At 47.9% G+C, this 26,781-nt stretch overlaps 1 protein-coding gene across 4 annotated transcripts in view; it reads right to left on the bottom strand.

Annotated features, from left to right (window-relative positions):
• CYRIB (CYFIP related Rac1 interactor B) overlaps positions 1-26,781 on the bottom strand; it is a 153,381-nt gene that overhangs the window by 19,413 nt on the left and 107,187 nt on the right. For 2 of the 4 annotated variants that reach the window (XM_040434361.1, XM_040434359.1), the window contains exons 4-6: positions 12,550-12,633; positions 2,744-2,865; positions 871-976 (exon numbers count right to left, since the gene is read on the bottom strand). In XM_040434361.1, coding sequence (XP_040290295.1) covers positions 871-976; positions 2,744-2,865; positions 12,550-12,622 — 301 coding nt within the window. In that variant the 5' untranslated portion in view covers positions 12,623-12,633. Of the gene's footprint in view, positions 1-870; positions 977-2,743; positions 2,866-11,766; positions 11,850-12,549; positions 12,634-26,781 lie in introns of all 4 variants that reach the window. The other 2 variants (XM_040434360.1, XM_040434358.1) reach the window with 2 other exon arrangements.

Here is a 26,781-nt window from a genome sequence, read left to right as displayed (position 1 = left end):
CATTCACTATTTCACAGGCCTCAGAGTTGACATCTCTCAGCATTCCATGCGGGTTCGGCATCTGTACAGATCTGTACTCTGGGGAGGGTCATCATTACATCAGATGCTGTAAAGACAGGGCTTTGGGCTGTTCCCAGTTATATCCAGCAGAATAGTGAGTGCAGCTCTGGAGTATAATACAGGATGTAACTCAGGATCAGTACAGGATAAGTAATGTATGTACACAGTGACTCCGCCAGCAGAATAGTGAGTGCAGCTCTAAAGTATAATACAGATGTAACTCAGGATCAGTACAGGATATGTAATGTATGTACACAGTGACTGCACCAGCAGAATAGTGAGTGCAGCTCTGGAGTATAATATAGGATGTAACTCAGGATCAGTACAGGATAAGTAATGTAATGTATGTACACAGTGACTGCACCAGCAGAATAGTGAGTGCAGCTCTGGAGTATAATACAGGATGTAACTCAGGATCAGTAAAGGATATGTAATGTAATGTACACAGTGACTGCACCAGCAGAATAGTGAGTGCAGCTCTGGAGTATAATACAGGATGTAACTCAGGATCAGTACAGGATAAGTAATGTATGTACACAGTGACTGCACCAGCAGAATAGTGAGTGCAGCTCTGGAGTATAATACAGATGTAACTCAGGATCAGTACAGGATAAGTAATGTATGTACACAGTGACTCCACCAGCAGAATCTCAACGCAGATCCTATTGTACATTCTTGCAGATGAGAATAGGCCTTTCTATTGATGGGAATATTGGAAAACTGTAATGTAAGTGGAAGCTATCCGGTTTTAAGGATCACATTTTGCAGACTGAAAACTGGATATGGCCATGTGCATAACGAAATACTCACCTAGCCTTTGAGAGAATTCATAAAACTTTTTTAGTTTTCCGACTAGAGGGACCACTGCTCCCCAGGCTTTCTCCTGTAATTTGTCATCAGTAGCATGCTGTATTGCCTACAGAGGAAGACACCAAATAGTAACAGTATTACACATCAGGACGGAGGGGATTACTGCCTTACAGGAGCCACGGCAAGGGATAGCTGCTGGTCATTTCTAAAGTATACTGCCTAAACCTGCCCTGTATTATCCTGGGTACACCTCCAACATTAAGCCTAATTTTCTTTGAATCCGGTCATCTGAAGGCTCATGTGTAGCTCTCATCTCTAATCTCATGACCTCATAAACACTTATTTAATCCATATTTTTATTATTTTGCGAAGAACTAAGGCTACTTTCACAGTGGCGTTTTGGCTTTCCGTTTGTGAGATCCGTTCAGGGCTCTCACAAGCAGTCCAAAACTGATCAGTTATTCCCTAATACATTCTGAATGGAAAAGGATCCGCTCGGAATGCATCAGTTTGCCTCCGTTCAGTCACCATTCCGCTCTGGAAGCGGACACCACAACGCTGCCTGCAGCGTTTTCGGTTTCCGCTTGACGAAACTGAGCCAAACGTTTTCTCTCACACAAGCTGGCACAGTAGAAAACGGATCCGTCTCCCATTAACTTACAATGGGGTTCATGATGGATTCGTTCTGGCTATGTTACAGATAATACAAACGGATCCGTTCACGACGGATGCATGCGGTTGTATTATTCTAACGGATCCGTTTTTGCAGATCCATGACGGATCCGCCCACAACACGAGTGTGAAAGTAGCCTAAGCTATCATTTGTGTCAGAAGATCAGAGATGAGAGCTACACATGAGCCTTCAGATGATGGAATTCAAAGAAAACAGAACGTGACAGCTTGCAAACAGAGTGATTTTTAACCCCTGTATCTCAGAAACGGCTGAACATTTTTAATAAAGACCAATTAAAATAGGGATTTTTAGCCGAAAATTAGTCAAATGCAATAATACAAAAAAAAAATGCCCTTGAAGCTGTAGATAGCCTTTAAAGGGGTTATCCAAGACTATAAAATGCCCCCATATACCGGGCTCCTCACACTGAAAACATCCGGTGTCGGGGGGGCACCCAGCTAAGTGTCAAGGGCCCGGCATATGGGGGAGCATTTTATAGACTTGGATAACCCCTTTACGGGGAACCTAAAGGTTGTTTTGTGCCCCTTAAGCGCTGTACCCTAGAAAAAGAAGGCTTCCACTCTCCCACGACACGTGTAAAGTCCGCTGGGCGCAGCTCGAACACAGAAGCGTCCTGCGATCTTGGCACTCATCCTGCCCCTGCGTCCTTTGACACACCAGATCCCTTTCTAGTGAGCTTACACCTCAGGTGCCCACCATATACTAGCGCCCTGGTGTGGACAACGTTTCACATCCTGAACCGGTACACAGGCAATCGGAATGTGAAGCCGATGCCCAGGCGGTCTGCGGCACACGTGCAGGACTTCCAGCTGCGGGGCGAGGATGCAGGAGGTATTCGGGACAGCAATCAACGTCGCAGAGAACGAAGAAACTTCCCTGTTCAAGATACACCCATCGGATCTGAGTATGTACTATACTCCTGTCACATCCAAAGCTGCAATCAATTTGCTTCAGTTGGAAACCTTAAAAAGGAGTCGATTTCCATAGCTGTCTACCGATGGGTACTTTGTAGACCCATGTGTCATGCTCATTATGGACACTTAACCGGCAAGTTGGAAGCAGGGAGTGGTGAGGTCCTACAGCCTGCAAGCTAACATTCTGCAAACGCAGCTTTGGATGTAACTGGAGCATAAAAGATGTTAAAACACATGTATAGAGAGGAAATAAAAAGACACGTACCTCTCGGATCTCCAGACCTGCTCCTCGGTAGGACTGTAAGTCATCCAAGATGCCCTCCGCGTCCTTTAATACTACATTCACCTGGTTATAAATATCTTTCTCGGCCTCTGTAGGTTGAGCATCTAAATGGCGTGAAATCAGAATGACGGTTAACAAGGCTATAAAGACGGGGAAAAACAGGGGGAGGGGAGACGACAGAGGCGGAAGAAGCAAATGCTAATTACCCAGGTGCTCAAGGACTTCAGCACAAGGTCTCAGAGGAAAGCTGCCACGATTTAAAGGGCTTGTCCACAATGGACCTGGTTACAGCAGGCTGATAGACGTGGGTACCGACAGAGGCACGCCCCGTTATCACCTCCATATAACCTAACTGGTCACATACAAAAGGGAAATTCAAGGTGGACAATCCCTTTAAGGTGTGTGGGTGGGGCTACAAAGCTTCATACGGTAGTGACTAATGCTATATACTCACTAGTCACTACACAAGCTGTGCCCTAATGCTATATACTCACTAGTCACTACACAAGCTGTGCCCTAATGCTATATACTCACTAGTCACTACACAAGCTGTGCCCTAATGCTATATACTCACTAGTCACTACACAAGCTGTGCCCTAATGCTATATACTCACTAGTCACTACACAAGCTGTGCCCTAATGCTATATACTCACTAGTCACTACACAAGCTGTGCCCTAATGCTATATACTCACTAGTCACTACACAAGCTGTGCCCTAATGCTATATACGCACTAGTCACTACACAAGCTGTGCCCTAATGCTATATACTCACTAGTCACTACACAAGCTGTGCCCTAATGCTATATACTCACTAGTCACTACACAAGCTGTGCCCTAATGCTATATACGCACTAGTCACTACACAAGCTGTGCCCTAATGCTATATACTCACTAGTCACTACAAAAGCTGTGCCCTCATCCTATATCCTCACTAGTCACTACACAAGATGTGCCCTAATCCTATATACTCACTAGTCACTACACAAGCTGTGCCCTAATGCTATATACTCACTAGTCACTACACAAGCTGTGCCCTAATCCTATATACTCACTAGTCACTACACAAGGTGTGTACTAATACTAAATACTCACTAGTCGGTACACAAGCTGTGTCCTAATGCTATATAGTCACTAGTCACTACGCAAGTTGTGCTCTAATGCTATTTACTCACTAGTCACTACACAACCTGTGCCCTAATACCATATACTCACTAGTCACTACACAAGCTGTGTTTTTCTATCTAATCTTGAGGGCCCCTAGTGGCCATCTGTGTCATTATGTCTAACCCTGCCAGGTACATCCCCGATAACTGTCTGCACTTTCGATAATGATACTTGCCCCCTCATCTCACAAGGACATGCCCCCAGGGTAATAACACATCAGATATGTAGCTGGGAGCACTGGTGACTGCTGGGGAGCAATGGGATGGACACATGAATGGATCGGGCGGTCACAGCCCGGTGACATGTGATATTATTGTGGGTCCTTTGTGATTAGAATTGAGAGGTCGGCGCCTCTAAGGAAGGAGTGGAAATTTGTAAGCTGCAGAAGACTGCTGTGTAAATGGAACAGAAGCCAGTAAGAGGGTACAGTAAGTAGCCACCGGTAAGTCAGCCCAGGTCATGCACAGCACGATGCCATCACTATGTTAGACCAGTCAGGTAATCAAGACTTGTCTTACCCCAGTTTATAATATCCGGCACATACTTATCTGCTCTAGTCAGACATAGAGCTGCATCCAAAATTTGGTTCATTTCCCCAGAGAATTTCACCCCCTGCTAGTTCAGTGTCTGCGGGGAGTAGGCTATTCTGTGGGAGGTAGTATCATGGGAGACCAGCTAAACCGTCAAGACAGTGCAGATACGAGGTGACTGTGGATCTTTACATCCAGAGTGCAGGCTGCCATAAATGTGTCTGCAGCTTTGTATGCAGAATGCAGGCTGCCATAAATGTGTCTGATGCTCTGTATCCAGAATGCAGACTGCCATAAACAAATGTGCTGCTCTGTATGCTGAAGAAACTACCATAAACATGTCTACTGCTCAGTATGCATATTACAGGTTGTCATAAATAAGCCAGCTGTGCTACATGCTGATATATATCTGCCACTTTATGCGCTTAATACAGACCGTGATAAATAAATCAGCTGCTCTGTTAGCACAATGCAGGCTGCCATAACTGTGTCTACTGCTCAGTATTCACAGGAAGCCATAAATGTGTCTACTGTTAAATATTCAGACTACAGGCTGCCATAACTGTCTACTGCTCAGTATTCACAGGAAGCCATAAATGTGTCTACTGTTAAATATTCAGACTACAGGCTGCCATAAATGTGTCTACTGCTCAGTATTCAGACTACAGGCTGCCATAAATGTGTCTACTGCTCAGTATTCACAGGAAGCCATAAATGTGTCTACTGTTAAATATTCAGACTACAGGCTGCCATAAATGTGTCTACTGCTCAGTATTCAGACTACAGGCTGCCATAAATGTGTCTACTGCTCAGTATTCAGACTACAGGCTGCCATAAATGTGTCTACTGCTCAGTATTCAGACTACAGGCTGCCATAAATGTGTCTACTGCTCAGTATTCACAGGAAGCCATAAATGTGTCTACTGCTCAGTATTCAGACTACAGGCTGCCATAAATGTGTCTACTGCTCAGTATTCACAGGAAGCCATAAATGTGTCTACTGCTCAGTATTCAGACTACAGGCTGCCATAAATGTGTCTACTGCTCAGTATTCAGACTACAGGCTGCCATAAATGTGTCTACTGCTCAGTATTCAGACTACAGGCTGCCATAAATGTGTCTACTGCTCAGTATTCAGATTACAGGCTGCCATAAATGTGTCTACTGCTCCGTATTCAGATTACAGGCTGCCATAAATGTGTCTACTGCTCAGTATTCAGACTACAGGCTGCCATAAATGTGTCTACTGCTCAGTATTCAGACTACAGGCTGCCATAAATGTGTCTACTGCTCAGTATTCACAGGAAGCCATAAATGTGTCTACTGCTCAGTATTCAGACTACAGGCTGCCATAAATGTGTCTACTGCTCAGTATTCAGACTACAGGCTGCCATAAATGTGTCTACTGCTCAGTATTCAGACTACAGGCTGCCATAAATGTGTCTACTGCTCAGTATTCACAGGAAGCCATAAATGTGTCTACTGCTCAGTATTCAGACTACAGGCTGCCATAAATGTGTCTACTGCTCAGTATTCAGACTACAGGCTGCCATAAATGTGTCTACTGCTCAGTATTCAGACTACAGGCTGCCATAAATGTGTCTACTGCTCAGTATTCACAGGAAGCCATAAATGTGTCTACTGCTTAGTATTCAGACTACAGGCTGCCATAAATGTGTCTACTGCTCAGTATTCAGACTACAGGCTGCCATAAATGTGTCTACTGCTCAGTATTCAGACTACAGGCTGCCATAAATGTGTCTACTGCTCCGTATTCAGACTACAGGCTGCCATAAATGTGTCTACTGCTCCGTATTCAGACTACAGGCTGCCATAAATGTGTCTACTGCTCCGTATTCAGACTACAGGCTGCCATAAATGTGTCTACTGCTCCGTATTCAGATTACAGGCTGCCATAAATGTGTCTACTGCTCCGTATTCAGATTACAGGCTGCCATAAATGTGTCTACTGCTCAGTATTCAGACTGCCATAAATGTGTCTACTGCTCCGTATTCAGACTACAGGCTGCCATAAATGTGTCTACTGCTCCGTATTCAGACTACAGGCTGCCATAAATGTGTCTATTGCTCAGTATTCAGACTACAGGCTGCCATAAATGTGTCTACTGCTCCGTATTCAGATTACAGGCTGCCATAAATGTGTCTACTGCTCTGTATTCAGATTACAGGCTGCCATAAATGTGTCTACTGCTCCGTATTCAGACTACAGGCTGCCATGTGTCTACTGCTCCGTATTCAGACTACAGGCTGCCATAAATGTGTCTACTGCTCAGTATTCAGACTACAGGCTGCCATAAATGTGTCTACTGCTCCGTATTCAGACTACAGGCTGCCATAAATGTGTCTACTGCTCCGTATTCAGATTACAGGCTGCCATAAATGTGTCTACTGCTCAGTATTCAGACTACAGGCTGCCATAAATGTGTCTACTGCTCCGTACTCAGACTACAGGGTGCCATAAATGTGTCTACTGCTCCGTATTCAGATTATAGGCTGCCATAAATGTGTCTACTGCTCCGTATTCAGACTACAGGCTGCCATAAATGTGTCTACTGCTCCGTATTCAGATTACAGGCTGCCATAAATGTGTCTACTGCTCCGTATTCAGATTACAGGCTGCCATAAATGTGTCTACTGCTCCGTATTCAGACTACAGGCTCAGTATTCACAGGAAGCCATAAATGTGTCTACTGCTCCGTATTCAGATTACAGGCTGCCATAAATGTGTCTACTGCTCCGTATTCAGATTACAGGCTGCCATAAATGTGTCTACTGCTCCGTATTCAGATTACAGGCTGCCATAAATGTGTCTACTGCTCCGTATTCAGACTACAGGCTCAGTATTCACAGGAAGCCATAAATGTGTCTACTGCTCCGTATTCAGATTACAGGCTGCCATAATTAAATTGGCTGCACTGTATGCTGACTGCAGGCTGCCGTATATAAATGTGTTGCCTTGTATCATGAATACATGCTGCTATAAACGTGTCTGCTGCTCTATTCACAGAAGAGCGAGTCAAATGCTCTCTGCCCTGTGTAGAAAGCCAATAAAACAGGACGGCCGACCTCCCGACACATCCGCTTTCATTACTAATGGGTATCCTGTGCAGAACCAGCTCTATAAAGGCCCGTGCACGGCTCACACACCGGGGACACAAGTCTCGATTCTGAACGGTCTAAAATAAGTGCATAATATTGAAATAACACAAGAAATAAAAAGTAACAATGCAATACACAGAGTAACACAATGCAATACACAGAGTAACACAATGCAATGCACAGAGTAACTCAATGCAATGCACAGAGTAACTCAATGCAATGCACAGAGTAACACAATGCAATGCACAGAGTAACACAATGCAATGCACAGAGTAACACAATGCAATGCACAGAGTAACACAATGCAATGCACAGAGTAACACAATGCAATGCACAGAGTAACACAATGCAATGCACAGAGTAACACAATGCAATGCACAGAGTAACACAATGCAATGCACAGAGTAACACAATGCAATGCACAGAGTAACACAATGCAATACACAGAGTAACACAATGCAATACACAGAGTAACAGTGCAATACACAGAGGGACACAATGCAATACACACACAGAGTAACACAGTGCAATACACAGAGGGACACAATGCAATACACAGAGTAACACAATGCAATACACAGAGGGACAGAGCAAGGGCAGGATGGAGGCAGAGATAAGCGGCACACGTTACCCCCACAGCAAGCCAGACACAGAGGAGGTAAGACAGAGGCACGAGGTTTCCCAAGTTTTCACCCAGAATCCCCGTTATCAGCCATCTAAGGGGAAAAGTGGATATTAGTGACTATTAATTGGAAATATGAGGAAATCCCCCCCCCACGGTCACTTCTTTACTGAACCTCCAGTTTTGGGGAGCGTTTAGAGATGCAGCTGAGCTGAACGGGTGAAGTGCTACTTAAAAGGGGCCGTCAGAGATCAGGGGGAATCTTCTCTTTGAGAACAGAACTCAATCGCCTCTCCCCGGATCTTCCCCCCCCCCCCCCAAATACTGGATTTCTGAAGGGTAGAGGTTTGTCTAGTCATGTGACCACGGTACAATACACACGGAACCACCCTGAAGACGCAACGTCATAGCTCTGTGCTCACGTGGAGTGACATCACATCAGTGTACAGCGTGCGTCCCCTCACACACGGACACCAGCAATGTGCATTCCGCATTTTGCGGACCGCACATCGCCGGCATTTAACAGAGAATGGAATTGCGGACAAGAATAGGACATGTTCTATTTTTCTTCAGGAACGGAATTGCGGACCCGGAAGTGCGGATCCGCACTTCCCCATAGAAACGAACGGGTCCGCAATTCCGTTCCGCAAAATGCGGAACAGAATTGCGGACGTGTGAATGGACCCTAAATGGGATTTCTGGGAATTTGATATTGATGATCTATCCACAGGCCAGAAAACCGGTAACGCGCCCTTGGCATGTTTTAATAGTTTTTCATTAAAGTGTGATTTTTTTATTTTACAGCACGGCGCTATGTGACATCACATCGAAGCTGCCTTTTGGCAGGTTCGGGTTCGGGGTGTAAGCGAATTACATAATGGATTCCGTTCTTGCGGAATCCATCACATAATTCAATGCCGGCATAGTGTCATAATACAAGTGAATTACGGAGCCCATTCCGTAATTCCGAACTCGTTGCGGCCAAAAGGAAGGGTCGCTCAACTCTAATCACATCAGTACCAAGTGCTCAAAAAGAAGGATGTCAACAGGCTGGGTGGTCAAAGCAGTCCTTAAAGGGGTTGTGCAAGAATTTGGGGGGGGGGGGGGGGGCTTTGGCAAATTATCGGACCTGTAAAGAGAAGACGACTTACCTGGCCCCCGCTCCTCCTCCTCCTCCTGGCGATGCCCCTCTGGGTTCCAGTGATGTCATCATCCAGTTTGACATCGCTGCAGCCCATCACTGGCCGCGGCGCTGACCGACTCCCCTTACATCATGAAAAATGGTCTCTGCCGCAGCAAGTGATTGGCTGCGGTGATCTGAAACCGGATGCTTACAGCAAGGGAGCAGAAGCAGAAGGTGGTAGCGAGCAGCGGGGAGCAGGTGGGTAATCTTCCCTTTACAGGACCAGTATAGTGGGGGTGTTTGCAAAAAATAAATAAAAAAAAACATCCTTGTAGAACCCATTTAAAGAGCACGTGGCAGCAGGATCAACCCCATTAACCCAGATGCACTGTTCCATGGGGTTGGTCCTGCTGGTTAGAATGAGGCCTGTTCTATGAAAATCGGTTGTTGCGTTACCGAGATAAAGGGCAGGAGTTCTTTAAAGGGGTTTTCCAAAAATTTTAATCACTGGGAGAGGATTATAAAAACTGCGGCAAAAAGAAAACTGGAGAAAAACGAGGGAAACTCAGGAAGCAAACATCGCAGAAGTGAAATCCATCCCTTCACAGCAGTCATTCAGCATTATTAATCCCCAGACTATACATGCTTTATGGTACCGCACATGGACTGCGGCGCCCCCTACAGGTAACAGCAGTCATCCTGAGCACTAGACATTAACACAAACATCATAGGACCATAGAAATCTTCCACTCACAGAATGGCTCCATCAGAGCTCTGCAACCTGAGGCTTTCCAGGGGTTTTGAAACTACAACTCCTAGCATGATGCGAAAGCTGTACACTCATATACCATGCTGAGAGTTATAGTATGGTAAGCCACAGGTTGCTGGACCACAAGCGCGGTATCAGAATAGAATTTGTGTATTGTACATATTCTGAAGAAAATAAATAATGTATGTTGCAACCAACAGTGGAGCTGCACTCACTATTCTGCTGGTGCAGTCACTGTGTACATACATTACATTACTTATCCTGTACTGGTCCTGAGTTACATCCTGTATTATACTCCAGAGCTGCACTCACTATTCTGCTGGTGGAGTCACTGTGTACATACATTACATTACTTATCCTGTACTAATCCTGAGTTACATCCCATATTATACTCCAGAGCTGCACTCACTATTCTGCTGGTGCAGTCACTGTGTACATACATTACATTACTTATCCTGTACTGATCCTGAGTTACATCCTGTATTATACTCCAGAGCTGTACTCACTATTCTGCTGGTGGAGTCACTGTGTACATACATTACATTACTTATCCTGTACTGATCCTGAGTTACATCCTGTATTATACTCCAGAGCTGCACTCACTATTCTGCTGGTGGAGTCACTGTGTACATACATTACATTACTTATCCTGTACTGATCATGAGTTACATCCTGTATTATACTCCAGAGCAGCACTCACTATTCTGCTGGTACAGTCACTGTGTACATACATTACATTACTTATCCTGTACTGATCCTGAGTTACATCCTGTATTATACTCCAGAGCTGCACTCACTATTCTGCTGGTGGAGTCACTGTGTACATACATTACATTACTTATCCTGTACTGATCCTGAGTTACATCCTGTATTATACTCCAGAGCTGCACTCACTATTCTGCTGGTGTAGTCACTGTGTACATACATTACATTACTTATCCTGTACTGATCCTGAGTTACATCCTGTATTATACTCCAGAGCTGCACTCACTATTCTACTGGTGGAGTCACTGTGTACATACATTACATTACTTATCCTGTACTGATCCTGAGTTACATCCGGTATTATACTCCAGAGCTGCACTCACTATTCTGCTGGTGGAGTCACTGTGTACATACATTACATTACTTATCCTGTACTGATCCTGGGTTACATCCTGTATTATACTCCAGAGCTGCACTCACTATTCTGTTGGTGGGGTCACTGTGTACATACATTACATTACTTATCCTGTACTGATCCTGAGTTACATCCGGTATTATACTCCATAGCTGCACTCACTATTCTGCTGGTGCAGTCACTGTGTACATACATTACATTACTTATCCTGTACTGATCCTGAGTTACATCCTGTATTATACTCCAGAGCTGCACTCACTATTCTGCTGGTGGAGTCACTGTGTACATACATTACTCATCCTGTACTGATCCTGAGTAACATCCCGTATTAGCCTCTAGCTCTACACTCTGGAATTGTGAATGCAGCTCTGGAGTATCACCAGATAAAAAAACATTTTCAACCACATTTGTGAATCGGATTTTGTTGGCTGGTGGAAAATTTCATGGTCTCCATAATCAGACAGACAAGTAGTAGCAGACAGACACTGAGTGCGGAAAGACGGGTGCAGTCTACGGCAGGCAGAGAGAAATAGATATATAAAATCATATTCTCACTTTCAAAATCAAGGAAAAAATTTGGCCCTTGCTCAAGATCTGTGCATGTCAAAACTTTAAGAAGGTTCCCCATGTTAAGATACCTGTCGAGACAAGAATGAGAGAAGACAAAGCATGTCTCTATCAGAGAGTACACCCTAGACACACAAGGAGAAAATATATAAGTAAGTGGAGGACAAAGCTTGGCCGACATGGCTATCCGCTCCCTGGAGAACGTGAGGAACATAGACATGGAGGACATCACAGAGATTTTCACCGATTAGTTCCTTGACGTGTCAACAGTGGTGTTGTGCGATGCTCCTCTTATCTCAGGAGGGATTTAAGACCACAATGAACCTACAGACATCTAATGTATTATAAACCCATACGGGAAGGGACTCTAGGGACCATCAAGACCCACCAATGGTGGTCCAAGAAGGCCTGAAATTAGCTGCAATGCACGGACATCACTGTTGACTACTTGTCTCCCATTGCCTGGCATCGATCACAAAGGACCCTCAATGAAAAAGATGAAGATAAATGAAGACCAGGGGTTGGCAAGCGATGGCAGCGGAGAAGTTACCACCAACTCCAACCAATGGTGGGACCTTTGGGTTGGCCCAATTCTGAAAGCTATGAAGTTGCCTATCCCTGGTCTTCTGGATGATGAGGATGTCCTCTCATACAACCGGGTTGGGTTATGCCCAACGACATTTCCCACTCCTTTTTGTCTTAGGTGGTGAGAATGAAAGGACCGCATGGGTTACCAGCGCCAGCTGCGGAGGAAGCATCTGCCAGACTTACTTTCAAAATCCAAGAAAAAATGAGCAGCATTGTGGTCTAAGTCTCTGGTTAGCACCTTAATGAGATTACCCATGCCAGCCAAACCTAAAAATAAAAAATGGCAGTGTCATTCATTTCCAGTAAACGAGAGGCATGAAAGCCGGGTGTCAGTTACAGCTTCCTCCCTCTCGTGGTTTCCTACGTGTGTGTGTGCACATGGACAGAGCGGAAGACTGGGCTTGTAGTTCTCTGCACTGTCTTCTCAGGTGGCCAAAAAATAAAAAAAGTTATTACACAACGATGTGAGAGTCACACCTGACACTGATCCAGACACCTGAGCTGGTAATATGCTCGACAAATCCCCCGAACACATATCTAACAATCCAAAAAGTTCACACAAAAGCAAAAAGTTACAAAACATAATAGGGTCAAAAACATTGACTGACGGTTGGTCTGACCACGGGGACCTAGCATGGATTTCTTAACCAGTCCAGTTTGAAGGTGGTCAAACACATTCAATAGATTTTGGCCGCGCCAGGGCAATCAAAGTCTAAGGGAAAAGGGCATCGAAATGTTCCCCCGACTGTAGATGTTGGGCCAATAAGGTGTTGGATTTCATGCCCAAAGATAAGAGGTAGAACGAGCATGCAAGTATGTGAAGGGTCGCAGGGTATACGGCCTCGCTAAGCCCACACTTGCAGTATCTTTCCCCCCAATGAAGACCACCAAGATCTGGAAACCACTGGCCTTGTGCTCCAGCAGGACCAGAAACATTGGAGGTCACAGCAGTCTGATCACCACAAATGAGAATCATCCCACAGTGGTCTCCAACATGTTCCTGTCCAGCTGTTGCGAAACTACAACTCCTAGCATGCTCTGCCTCGGTTTTGCAACAGCTGGAGAACCACAGGTAGATGCCCATAAAACATTTCATTGGTTCACAGGTATCACAGCAGCATTCCAACCATTAGTAGGACACATGGAGCGCCCCACCCATGGGATTAACATTTTCTCAGATCTCAACAATTGGTCCAACATTCACCTGAAGTTGCAGCTTCACTGTATCCAGTGCAGAACAATTATTCCAGAAGTGTAAACCTGGTATCGTTAGATTACATTTTCTTTACCTTTTTGCTTAGTTATTTTTTAATTATCTGTTGTTGTAGTGACATGGAAACCATCAGCAAGCTGCCTATGACTGGTCTACTATTTCTATTGTGCATCTGCGCTTTGCTGTATAAATGCATAATAGTGTCCTGCTTGCACATGAACACAAGTCTGATTACTTTTCATAATCCAAATACCCCCTTCAGCCTGCCCACTAACACCCAGGCATCCAGTGGAGCCTGCCCACTAACACCCAGGCATCCAGTGCAGCCTGCCCACTAACACCCAGGCATCCAGTGCAGCCTGCCCACTAACACCCAGGCATCCAGTGCAGCCTGCCCACTAACACCCAGGCATCCAGTGCAGCCTGCCCACTAACACCCAGGCATCCAGTGCAGCCTGCCCACTAACACCCAGGCATCCAGTGCAGCCTGCCCACTAACACCCAGGCATCCAGTGCAGCCTGCCCACTAACACCCAGTGCAGCCTGCCCACTAACACCCAGGCATCCAGTGCAGCCTGCCCACTAACACCCAGGCATCCAGTGCAGCCTGCCCACTAACACCCAGTGCAGCCTGCCCACTAACACCCAGGCATCCAGTGCAGCCTGCCCACTAACACCCAGGCATCCAGTGCAGCCTGCCCACTAACACCCAGGCATCCAGTGCAGCCTGCCCACTAACACCCAGGCATCCAGTGCAGCCTGTCCACTAACACCCAGGCATCCAGTGCAGCCTGTCCACTAACACCCAGGCATCCAGTGGAGCCTGCCCACTAACACCCAGTGCAGCCTGCCCACTAACACCCAGGCATCCAGTGGAGCCTGCCCACTAACACCCAGGCATCCAGTGCAGCCTGCTCACTAACACCCAGGCATCCAGTGCAGCCTGCCCACTAACACCCAGGCATCCAGTGCAGCCTGCCCACTAACACCCAGGCATCCAGTGCAGCCTGCCCACTAACACCCAGGCATCCAGTGGAGCCTGCCCACTAACACCCAGGCATCCAGTGCAGCCTGCTCACTAACACCCAGGCATCCAGTGCAGCCTGCCCACTAACACACAGGCATCCAGTGATGCAGCATGTCCACTAATCCACAAGTATCCATTGCAGCCTGCCCACTAACACCCAGGCATCCAGTGGAGCCTGCCCACTAACACCCAGGCATCCAGTGGAGCCTGCCCACTAACACCCAGGCATCCAGTGCAGCCTGCCCACTAACACCCAGGCATCCAGTGCAGCCTGCCCACTAACACCCAGGCATCCAGTGCAGCCTGCCCACTAACACCCAGGCATCCAGTGCAGCCTGCCCACTAACACCCAGGCATTCAGTGGAGCCTGCCCACTAACACCCAGGCATCCAGTGGAGCCTGTCCACTAACACCCAGGCATCCAGTGCAGCCTGTCCACTAACACCCAGGCATCCAGTGCAGCCTGTCCACTAACACCCAGGCATCCAGTGGAGCCTGCCCACTAACACCCAGGCATCCAGTGGAGCCTGCCCACTAACACCCAGGCATCCAGTGCAGCCTGCCCACTAACACCCAGGCATCCAGTGCAGCCTGCCCACTAACACCCAGGCATCCAGTGGAGCCTGCCCACTAACACCCAGGCATCCAGTGGAGCCTGCCCACTAACACCCAGGCATCCAGTGGAGCCTGCCCACTAACACCCAGGCATCCAGTGGAGCCTGCCCACTAACACCCAGGCATCCAGTGGAGCCTGCCCACTAACACCCAGGCATCCAGTGCAGCCTGCCCACTAACACCCAGGCATCCAGTGCAGCCTGCCCACTAACACCCAGGCATCCAGTGCAGCCTGCCCACTAACACCCAGGCATCCAGTGGAGCCTGCCCACTAACACCCAGGCATCCAGTGGAGCCTGCCCACTAACACCCAGGCATCCAGTGCAGCCTGCCCACTAACACACAGGCATCCAGTGCTGCAGCATGTCCACTTATACACAAGTATCCAGTGCAGCACTCCCACTTATACACAAGTAACCAGTGCAGCACTCCCACTAAGGGCTCGTTCACATTTAGGTGAATGGGTCTGCGATCTCCATACGCCTGCCCCACGGACCGTGCCCGTGCATTGTGGACACCAATTTGCGGTCCACAGCACGTGCACGGGCTTCACATGTTCGTGTGAACGAGCCCTAACACACAAGCATACAGTGCAGCATGCCCAGTAATATACAAGTACTCAGACCTTGTATAGAGTATCTACATGTTAATCAGACTGACGTATGTCTGTCTGTCTGATAATCCGGCAGCAGAGGGAACAGAGTTCATTGAAATTTACAGTAAAACGTTGGGTCGTCTTATCCAAGCAAGAAAGTCACAAAATAATAAAAAATAAATAAAAAAAGTCTGTGGGATAAAAATACCAGCGATGTGTGAGAACGGAGGCACATCCTGAACTGTTACACCACCTGCCATCCCCCCCAATAGTCACACTGCCTGTATATTAGGACACCTGGCGGGCGGAGCGGCCTCCTGATAACATCTCCCATCATCACAAGGCGGCTGTGCGGTTCTAAGAATGGGTTAATAGGTCAATGAAAAATTCATGTACTGGCAGAACACATGCAAACTGTAACTTCACCCTCTGGAAGAAGTCACTGCCATCATGGCTTCCATTCTTCATTGGTAGGATGGACCCCTTTGGAAGTCTGAGATCCAATTCTCTGATACACAGCTCCAAATCCCCTGCATAGCCTTAAGGTTCCATGATCAAATATTGTCTACTTGCAGCCTCCACTAGAGGGAGCTCCCTGCACACATATACACAACTCCCATGAAACTCCATAATAAAATAGTCTCCAATAAGCTCCCTCTAGTGGTGGCTGAAGGAAGCAAAATGTATCATTTTAAAGGGTTGTCCAAGGGTAGAAATCACAGCTGATTTCTTCTACAAAGAGCACCACACCTGAAGTGCTGCATGAAAATGGAATAACACCCCGGCCTCTTCCCATCCAAAGGTTGAAAAATAAATCCATCCACACACCTATTACTTCTCACGGCTGAGGGTTTGCTACAATTGACAATCCTGTGAGCTACATACTGCAGCACCAATGTCTCTCCTGTGCTGACAGCTTGTTACAATGTATCAGTGCGGATGAAATGTCACCAGTCTGCAATCTAGGCGCCTAGACTGGATACAATGGTAGCGAACCCCCAGCTGTGAGAATGTTTAGAACTTCACAGGTTTAGTTTAGGATTGGTGGGGGTCCAACAGTCCTGAGAATGAAGGGGGGCGGTTTATTTACTGCCATTCTAACTGGCGATGTAGCAGAACTGAGATATTAAAGGGGGAAAGGGGGGGTTCCCTTCTTATAAAGTGAATGCATATCACCTGGGTAGGCATTAGTTTATGATGGGTGGGGGTCTGACCGCAGCTCTGGGACCCCCACCAGTCTGGTCCTGAGAATGAAGAGGGCACAGCCTTGATTGCACCCCCTACTAATGTCACCCGGCCAGGCAGGGAACTGCAGCCAGCATCCTTCACTTGAATGGGGCCATGATACAACCCCCTGCTTAGCGCAGACCCCCACCATCATGTCCTAGCAAGACGGCAACCAGTATAATAGCTCCTACAGGGTCCGTCACCCTGATGAACGGCACTCGTATGGGAGAAGGTAAAGGGTCACTACACACCGGGCTGGGATTCAGTACTTTGGAGAAGCTGGGCGGCCATATTGGTAGTCACCCAGCTTTCCAGGAAAGTGCTGAAGCGTCTTACAGGACAGGATCACAATCTTGTCTATAATGAATATTTTTCTTAAAGGGGAAGTGTTCTTTCAGAGTGAGGTGAACCAGACGTTCGATGCACTACATGCCCTCTGCTGTGCTGGTGCCTGTGGTCAGTGGGGTCTTTCCTAATGACAGTAATCGTCTTCTCTTTGGGGGGCGATGAAGATTTGGAGACAGGTTGTGGGAACGTGACCCGCCGGGCAAGGACACAATGATAAACTTGACCTACTTCTGTTGAGTAAGACACACGGAGTGCCACGTCCTATTAGGATCACATTCCTCGCCGCAGCCTTATGGGGATGGATGATGGCCGGCTCCATGTCAGGACCGGACAGGCGGAAAGCAGATACACGAGCCGAAAACTAGCCTTGCACGCATGCCCTCCATGCTGCCAGCAGCACAGCGTGATACTGGGGCGGGGGGCGAGTTCACTGCTGAGCCGGCCTGGGGTCGACTGCGAGTGAAACGGAACACAAGGGGTTAACCAGAGGCTGCAGTCACGTGATGAAAGGGGGGTGCACTAGAGAGTCCCCTCCCAAATTATTGGTCACAGCAGTAACCCACAGGCAGAGGTCGGATGAACCCCCAATAGATGGGCTCAGCAGGGACCCTTAAAGTGGTGATACAAAAACATGACTACTTCCTTGCACAATGCTGCCACCCCTGTCCAGAGGCGGTGTGTGGTATTGCAGCTCAGATTCATTCACTTTACAAGAGCTGAGCTGCAAATCCAGACACAGACAAGACGAGTTTTTTTTTTTTTTTTTTTGCAAGAAAGCAGCTATGTTTTTCCAATCCAGGACAACCCCTTTAATGGTCGAGCACAGCAGTAACCCTGTGGATCGGCAGATGCTCCCAAAATAATCCTGCCTGGTAAAAAAATGATTCAGGTATGGGAATCCCACCGGCGCTGAATCATGCAGGGGAGCCCCCAGCGCATTGTGTGGTGGAGGAACACTGACATCTAGTGGTGAATTTTGAGAAGACAGGACAGATTCAGTAAACTGCATGATGATAGATTTCACTTGGAACCTGTGACATGATGACGATAAAACAAGCCATTATTCAATAGGACCGAGTTCTGCAATTACTGAAATGGAAAAATAATTAGAAGAATTTACTAGGACAGCCGGTCTTATCCAACAAGTGCTGAAATACAGCAAACTTAATAAAAAAGCCCGGGCTCCTCAAATAATTGGCCGCATGTCCATGCTATGAGCTGGGGCAGATTTGTGCTGTCATTTACACCAGTGACAGGCATAAATGACATTACCGTCAGACTAAGCCCCGCCCACTTGGACAAAAAATCATTGCCAACAAAAATTGATTGCGGTACTGAGAGGGTTAACCCTCCAGAATCAGCATTTGATCTGTTCCACGAAGCTGCAGAGGAATTGATGATCGCATGGTCACAGCGTCAGTAGAGCAAGGTGCGCCAAATACCTGAGGTATCTGATATATTATCACTATTAGGCCTCATGCACACAACCGTGCCGTTTTTTTCGGTACGCAAACCGCGGATCCGCAAAAAACGGAAGCCGCCCGTGTGCCTTCCGCAATTTGCGGAACGGAAGGCCCATTGTAGACGTGCCTATTCTTGTCCGCAAAACGGACAAGAATAGGACATGCTATATTTTTTTGCGGGGCCTCGGAACGAAGCAACGGAGGCGGACAGCACACGGAGTGCTGTCAGCATCTTTTGCGGCCCCATTGAAGTGAATGGGTCCGCATCCGAGCCGCAAAAACTGCAGCTCGGAGGCGGACCATAACTACGGTCGTGTGCATGAGGCCTTAGGGGTTAACCAACATCTGAACCGCAATCTGCTACTAAGTACTCGACTTCCCAACAGCGCCCCCACAGGGGAAGTAAAGCATTGCACACTGCCCATTAAAATAAATGGCTCCTCTACACACTGCCGTCACACGCTGGGTCCTAAAGGAAGAGACTGCAGGCGTCAGTCCTGAAGGGACTTCCTGGACGACCCCCTGAGTGGGTGCATGAAAATGAATGTTCTGCAGCAGGTGCCCTCTTCAGCTGTACAGTATCCTGTACTGTGGGCACATGATGTAACTACTTAAGACTTCTGTTTGCTGTCACTGACTAGAAACATTCCTGTTTACATCCAGCGGGTGAAATCTTGGATGATGGGCAGTATTACGGAAACCCTACAGATACCATTAAAGTTATGGTAACACCCACCGTACATATACGGCGGATGTCGGCACTTTAAAAATGGTGCCCGCTACAGAGTGTAGCAGATGTCACATAGCCCCCTTATACCTGGGGATAAGGTCTATGATCGGCGATAACGCCAATCGCAGACATTCAACCCCTCAGATGCCGTGACAATTGCAACCAGAGCATCTAAGGTGGCTTTTCTCAGGAGCATTGCACTCCCGGGGCCGTACACAGAGATCGCTGCAGTTCGTTGGTGGTGATCGGCTGGACCCTGTCTCTATCACAGGTATATTCCAATATAGGCCTGCAGATAGCATTGCTCCTTGGGAATATACTGAATTCCCCATACACTGCTGTTTTAAATCACAGTAGTACATGGGAGAAGGGATCTAATTATTCCATGTTCAGGTCCCCCAGGGGGGCTCAGTGCTCCAGATGGCGACCGAAATGGTCGCCAATGCGACTTAGAATTGCAAAATAGCAACAAGACTTTGTAGTCTTGTCGCCATTTGCGCCTAGACCCTCCGCTGCTCTGCCTCTCTAAGAAAAAAAGGCTTTCCTCCAGCAGAGACACGCTGCAGACGTCTGCTGCACGCCGGCTTTTTGTTATGCGGTTCCTTTTACTTTAAAGTAAGAGGAACCACAGAAGAAAAAGCCTGCGCGCTCCAGTGTCAGGAGAAAGCCGCGCCTACACGCTTCACCATTGGCTGCTGGGTCTAACCCGCGAACCACAATCTGCCGGTCTGGTAGGTAAGGAGGGCGCCTCCCACTGATTCGGCAGAGCCGCCTGTGCCGGTGTACCCTGCAGACATGGGGAGCTCCGGGTCCTGTGTCCGCTCTGCGCCGTGTTCGTCCTGATGGCCGCGGGATCAGCTACTCCAGAGGCGGCTCGGGGGGGGGGGAGGAGACTTCAATGGGGTTGTTAATGATAACCACACTTTTTTATGTATGAAATTCTTTTTTTTATTTGTATTTTACTATATCTTATAAAGTTTATTTTTATTTTATATATATATATATATATATCACATAGTGTCCGCCATGACGTCATTAAGACACTTGACGCTATAGGAGTGCCTCTAGGATACTCCTATGGGGTCGGATAACTCCGGACACACTCGGCGGCCTGGAATAGCCAGCACTGTATTTTCAGGGCTCCCATAGCAGTGAATGAAGGGGGGGGGGATCTGCTTTTCTTTCGGCAGCCCCTGTTTTGGAGATTCCAGACCCCACCGCTGTCTGACGTTTAAGGCGTCTTCTAGTTTTATGTTCCAGGTTGGAGCACCCCTTTACAATCCTGGGTGCCTGCATCATAACTGCCATGTGTTACAGCAAAGAAGGGGTTTCCTCACACTGGGGCCCCCACCGGTTCATAGACCCAAGGGGCCACAGGGATAGGTAAAGTGTCCCACCGGAGTTTTCTCTGATCTGTGCCTCTGACAACCCCTACTGTGCAGGACACGGGTAGTGGGGCGGAGGTAACGTTCCGTCAGGAGTGTTCGCTGGGTTTGGGGACCTGGTGACAGTGCCTACCGTCAGCCCCTCGATAGTCCGGTCACAGCCATAGCCGCCCTCTGCCATATCTGATAGTCCGGTCACAGCCCAAGCCGCCCTCTTCCCTATCTGATAGTCCGGTCACAGCCCAAGCCGCCCTCTTCCCTGTCTGATAGTCCGGTCACAGCCCAAGCCGCCCTCTTCCCTGTCTGATAGTCCGGTCACAGCCATAGCGCCCTCTGCCCTGTCTGATAGTCCGGTCACAGCCATAGCCGCCCTCTGCCCTGTCTGATAGTCCGGTCACAGCCCAAGCCGCCCTCTGCCCTGTCTGATAGTCCGGTCACAGCCCAAGCCGCCCTCTGCCATATCTGATAGTCCGGTCACAGCCATAGCCGCCCTCTGCCCTGTCTGATAGTCCGGTCACAGCCATACCCGCCCTCTGCCCTGTCTGATAGTCCGGTCACAGCCCAAGCCGCCCTCTGCCCTGTCTGATAGTCCGGTCACAGCCCAAGCCGCCCTCTGCCCTGTCTGATAGTCCGGTCACAGCCCAAGCCGCCCTCTGCCATATCTGATAGTCCGGTCACAGCCCAAGCCGCCCTCTGCCCTGTCTGATAGTCCGGTCACAGCCCAAGCCGCCCTCTGCCCTGTCTGATAGTCCGGTCACAGCCCAAGCCGCCCTCTGCCCTGTCTGATAGTCCGGTCACAGCCATAGCGCCCTCTGCCCTGTCTGATAGTCCGGTCACAGCCATAGCCGCCCTCTGCCCTGTCTGATAGTCCGGTCACAGCCCAAGCCGCCCTCTGCCCTGTCTGATAGTCCAGTCACAGCCATAGCGCCCTCTGCCCTGTCTGATAGTCCGGTCACAGCCCAAGCTGTCCTCTGCCCTGTCTGATAGTCCGGTCACAGCCATAGCCGCCCTCTGCCATATCTGATAGTCCGGTCACAGCCCAAGCCGCCCTCTGCCCTGTCTGATAGTCCGGTCACAGCCATAGCGCCCTCTGCCCTGTCTGATAGTCCGGTCACAGCCCAAGCTGTCCTCTGCCCTGTCTGATAGTCCGGTCACAGCCATAGCCGCCCTCTGCCATATCTGATAGTCCGGTCACAGCCATAGCCGCCCTCTGCCCTGTCTGATAGTCCGGTCACAGCCATAGCCGCCCTCTGCCCTGTTTGATAGTCCGGTCACAGCCATAGCCGCCCTCTGCCCTGTCTGATAGTCCGGTCACAGCACAAGCCGCCCTCTGCCCTGTCTGATAGTCCGGTCACAGCCCAAGCTGTCCTCTGCCCTGTCTGATAGTCCGGTCACAGCCCAAGCCGCCCTCTGCCCTGTTTGATAGTCCGGTCACAGCCATAGCCGCCCTCTGCCCTGTCTGATAGTCCGGTCACAGCCCAAGCCGCCCTCTGCCCTGTCTGATAGTCCGGTCACAGCCCAAGCCGCCCTCTGCCCTGTCTGATAGTCCGGTCACAGCCATAGCCGCCCTCTGCCCTGTCTGATAGTCCGGTCACAGCCATAGCCGCCCTCTGCCCTGTCTGATAGTCCGGTCACAGCCATAGCCGCCCTCTGCCATATCTGATAGTCCGGTCACAGCCATAGCCGCCCTCTGCCCTGTCTGATAGTCCGGTCACAGCCATAGCCGCCCTCTGCCCTGTCTGATAGTCCGGTCACAGCCCAAGCCGCCCTCTGCCCTGTCTGATAGTCCGGTCACAGCACAAGCCGCCCTCTGCCCTGTTTGATAGTCCGGTCACAGCCCAAGCCGCCCTCTGCCCTGTCTGATAGTCCGGTCACAGCCCAAGCCGCCCTCTGCCCTGTCTGATAGTCCGGTCACAGCCCAAGCCGCCCTCTGCCCTGTCTGATAGTCCGGTCACAGCCATAGCCGCCCTCTGCCCTGTCTGATAGTCCGGTCACAGCCATAGCCGCCCTCTGCCCTGTCTGATAGTCCGGTCACAGCACAAGCCGCCCTCTGCCCTGTCTGATAGTCCGGTCACAGCCCAAGCCGCCCTCTGCCCTGTCTGATAGTCCGGTCACAGCCCAAGCCGCCCTCTGCCGAATCTGATAGTCCGGTCACAGTCGCTGTATCGGGTGACGCCCCTCTTCAGGACTAAGGTCCTCATACACATTAGATGCCAGTGGCTGCACCCATGGACTCCTGTCCGCTTCCCTTGCATTATGTTAGATGGTCATGTGATGCACGGGGAGCAGATCTCCAGATCTCCACTGTGACCAGGGATTGTCTTGATGCCACTGCGGCCAAGACCAGCAGCGGAGGCCTGGAAGCGAATCAGCCGGGACCCCGCACCTAGGGATTACCAACGCAAATCTGGCTAGTCTGACAGGTCATGGAAATGAGTGCACAACCCCTTTAATTGCGTGGGCTTTAGCTTAGAAAACCCCATGCCCCTAAAGCATCCCAGCTATATCATATGCATTTTAAATTTGGCAACTAAAAATTTCATTTGGCTCCTAAATTTTTCAGGTTAGGAGCCAATGGCTCCTTGATATTTTTTTTAGTCTGGAGCACTTTGGCTTATAAAAAGTTTAAAAGATGAAAAAAAGTTTAAAAAAATGTATATATATTAATTCAAATCATCTCCCTTTCCCCATAAAAAAAAAAGATAATTTGCACAGTTGCGTCCCAAAATACTTGTTTGATTAAAAAATAAAAATATTTATTCCATACGGCGAACGGTGTAACAGAAACAACAAAAATCTAAAATGGCAGATTCGCTGTTTTTCATTGTTTTGGCTCGCACAAAAAAATATATATATATTAAAAAGTGATCAAAAAAAAGTTACACGTCCCAAAATGGTATCACTAAAAACGACATATTGCCCCACAAAAAAAAAATTAGCACTCACACAGCTCCATTGACTTATATATAAAAAAAAATTAAAATTACGTGGTTCAGAATAAAGCCATGAAGAGAACAAAATAATTTTTTCAAGATTTGTCCCTATGACACTGGCTGACCTGTTCCATGTGCGCTCGGCAGCTGGAGACGTCTGTGTTGGTCCCATGTTCCTATGTGTCCGCATTGCCAGGGGCAGGTGTGATGATGTTTACACTGCCTGGTCCTGTCAATCATAGTGCAGAGGGCGTGGCAGTTGCAGAGAGAGCAGAGCCTCTAGGTGTAATGGTAACGCCCCCGTTGCTCCTAGAGGCTCATTTGCATATATTGAAACATCATTTTTCTCAGCAATGTGGACACATAGGAACATGGGACCAACACCGATGTCTTCAGCTGCCAAGCGCACATGTAACAGGTCAGCAAGTGTCATAGGTACAAAACTGCTGACAGATGCCCTTTAATACAATCAGCCTGAAACCTCAGCAATTACATCGTCAGAGAAAAGGATCTGCTCCCACCAGAAATACTGCCACTTGGTCAAGTCCTGTGGTTGAAAAGAGCAAACATTTTCTACTAATCCCAACAATCTCTATAGGGCTGGGTTCACACGGGCGTCATGTTTTGGCTCAGGATGTGTCCCGGGTGCATTGCGGCAAAACCCGCGCGAGTAGGTATGCAATTTCAGTCGGTTTTGACTGCGATTGCGTTCCGTTGTTCAGTTTTTTCCGCGCGAGTACAAAGCGTTTTGCACGCGCGTGAGAAAAAACTGAATGTGGTACCCAGTTTGGGTTCAGTATTCTGTAAATTTTATCATTTTCCCTTATAACATGGTTATAAGGGAAAATAATAGCATTCTGAATACAGAATGCAAAGTAGAGGTTCAATTGAGGGTTAAAAAATAAAAAAAATATTAACTCACCTCCTCCAATTGATCGCATAGCTGCCGGTCTCCTGTTCTTTCCTCAGGACCTGTCAAAGGACCTGTGGTGACGTTACTGAGCTCATCACATGGTCCATCACCACGGTGATGGACCATGTGATTCGACCATGTGTAGTGACGTCACCACAGGTCCTTTAGCCAGCAGCTCATGATTAAAAAAGTAAGAAGAGAATGGCAGCTATGCGATCAAGAGGAGGAGGTGAGTAAAGATTTATTTATTTATTTTTTAACCCTCAATTGAACTTCTACTAAGCATTCTGTATAAAGAATGCTATTAATTTCCCTTATAACCATATTATAAGGGAAAATAATACAGTGAATAGACTTTCATCCTAGCAACCATGCGCGAAAATCGCACCGCATCCGCACTTGCTTGCGGATGCTTGCGATTTTCACGCAACCCCATTCACTTCTATGGGGCCTGCGTTGCATGAAAAACGCACAAAATAGAACATGCTGCGATTTTCACGCAATGCACAAGTGATGCGTGAAAATCACCGCTCATCTGAACAGCCCCATAGAAGTGAATGGGTCCGGATTCAGTGCGGATTCAGTGCGGATGCAATGCGTTCACCTCACGCATTGCACCCGCGCAGAAAACTCGCCCGTGTGAAAGGGGCCTAAGAGGTGAACTGTCAGGGAGCAGAGGCTTTATCCATCAGTGCAATTATCAGTCACATCTGCCCCGAGTGTAATCACTAGAAGACCAATGATCCTACCATCCGAACCTCCAGATGCCGTACATGCTGTCTTATAGGAACAGGTGAAGAGTGCTGAAAGGTGAGAACCCAGTGAATGTCCACTTCTACCTCCATCTTATAGTACAGATAAAGAACTAATCCACATAAAAAAGGGCAGTCACATTACTTATCCTGTACTGATCCTGAGTTACATCCTGTATTATACTCCAGAGCTGCACTCACTATTCTGCTGGTGCAGTCACTGTGTACATACATTACATTACTTATCCTGTACTGATCCTGAGTTGCATCCTGTATTATACTCCAGAGCTGCACTCACTATTCTGCTGGTGGAGTCACTGTGTACATACATTACATTACTTATCCTGTACTGATCCTGAGTTACAGCCTGTATTATACTCCAGAGCTGCACTCACTATTCTGCTGGTGCAGTCACTGTGTACATACATTACATTACTTATCCTGTACTGATCCTGAGTTACATCCTGTATTATACTCCAGAGCTGCACTCACTATTCTGCTGGTGCAGTCACTGTGTACATACATTACATTACTTCTCCTGTACTGATCCTGAGTTACATCCTGTATTATACTCCAGAGCTGCACTCACTATTCTGCTGGTGCAGTCACTGTGTACATACATTACATTACTTATCCTGCACTGATCCTGAGTTACATCCTGTATTATACTCCAGAGCTGCACTCACTATTCTGCTGGTGGAGTCACTGTGTACATACATTATTTATCTTGTTGTACACCAGCAGAATGGTGGATGCAGCTCTGGATTATAATACAGGATAAGGCCTCCTGCACACGACCGTATGGCTTTTTCAGTGTTTTGCGGTCTGTTTTTCACGGATCCGTTGTTCTGTTTTTTGTTTCCGTTTCTGTTCCATTTTTCTGTTCCGTTTTTCCGTATGGCATATACAGTATACAGTAATTACATAGACAAAATTGGGCTGGGCATAACATTTTCAATAGATGGTTCCGCAAAAAAACGGAATTGAAACAGAAGACATACGGATGCATTTCTGTATGTGTTCCGTTTTTTTGCGGACCCATTGACTTGAATGGAGCCACGGAACGTGATTTGCGGGCAATAATAGGACATGTTCTATCTTTAAACGGAACGGAAAAACGGAAACGGAATGCATACAGAGTACATTCAGTTTTTTTTGCGGAACCATTGAAATGAATGGTTCCGTATACAGACCGTATACGGAACGCAAAAAAC

The sequence above is a fragment of the Bufo bufo genome, chromosome 5 (assembly GCF_905171765.1).
Source record: "Bufo bufo chromosome 5, aBufBuf1.1, whole genome shotgun sequence".
NCBI classification, from domain to species: domain Eukaryota; kingdom Metazoa; phylum Chordata; class Amphibia; order Anura; family Bufonidae; genus Bufo; species Bufo bufo.
Note: the sequence above shows the minus strand (reverse complement) of the source record. Positions and strands in the feature narration are given on the sequence as shown.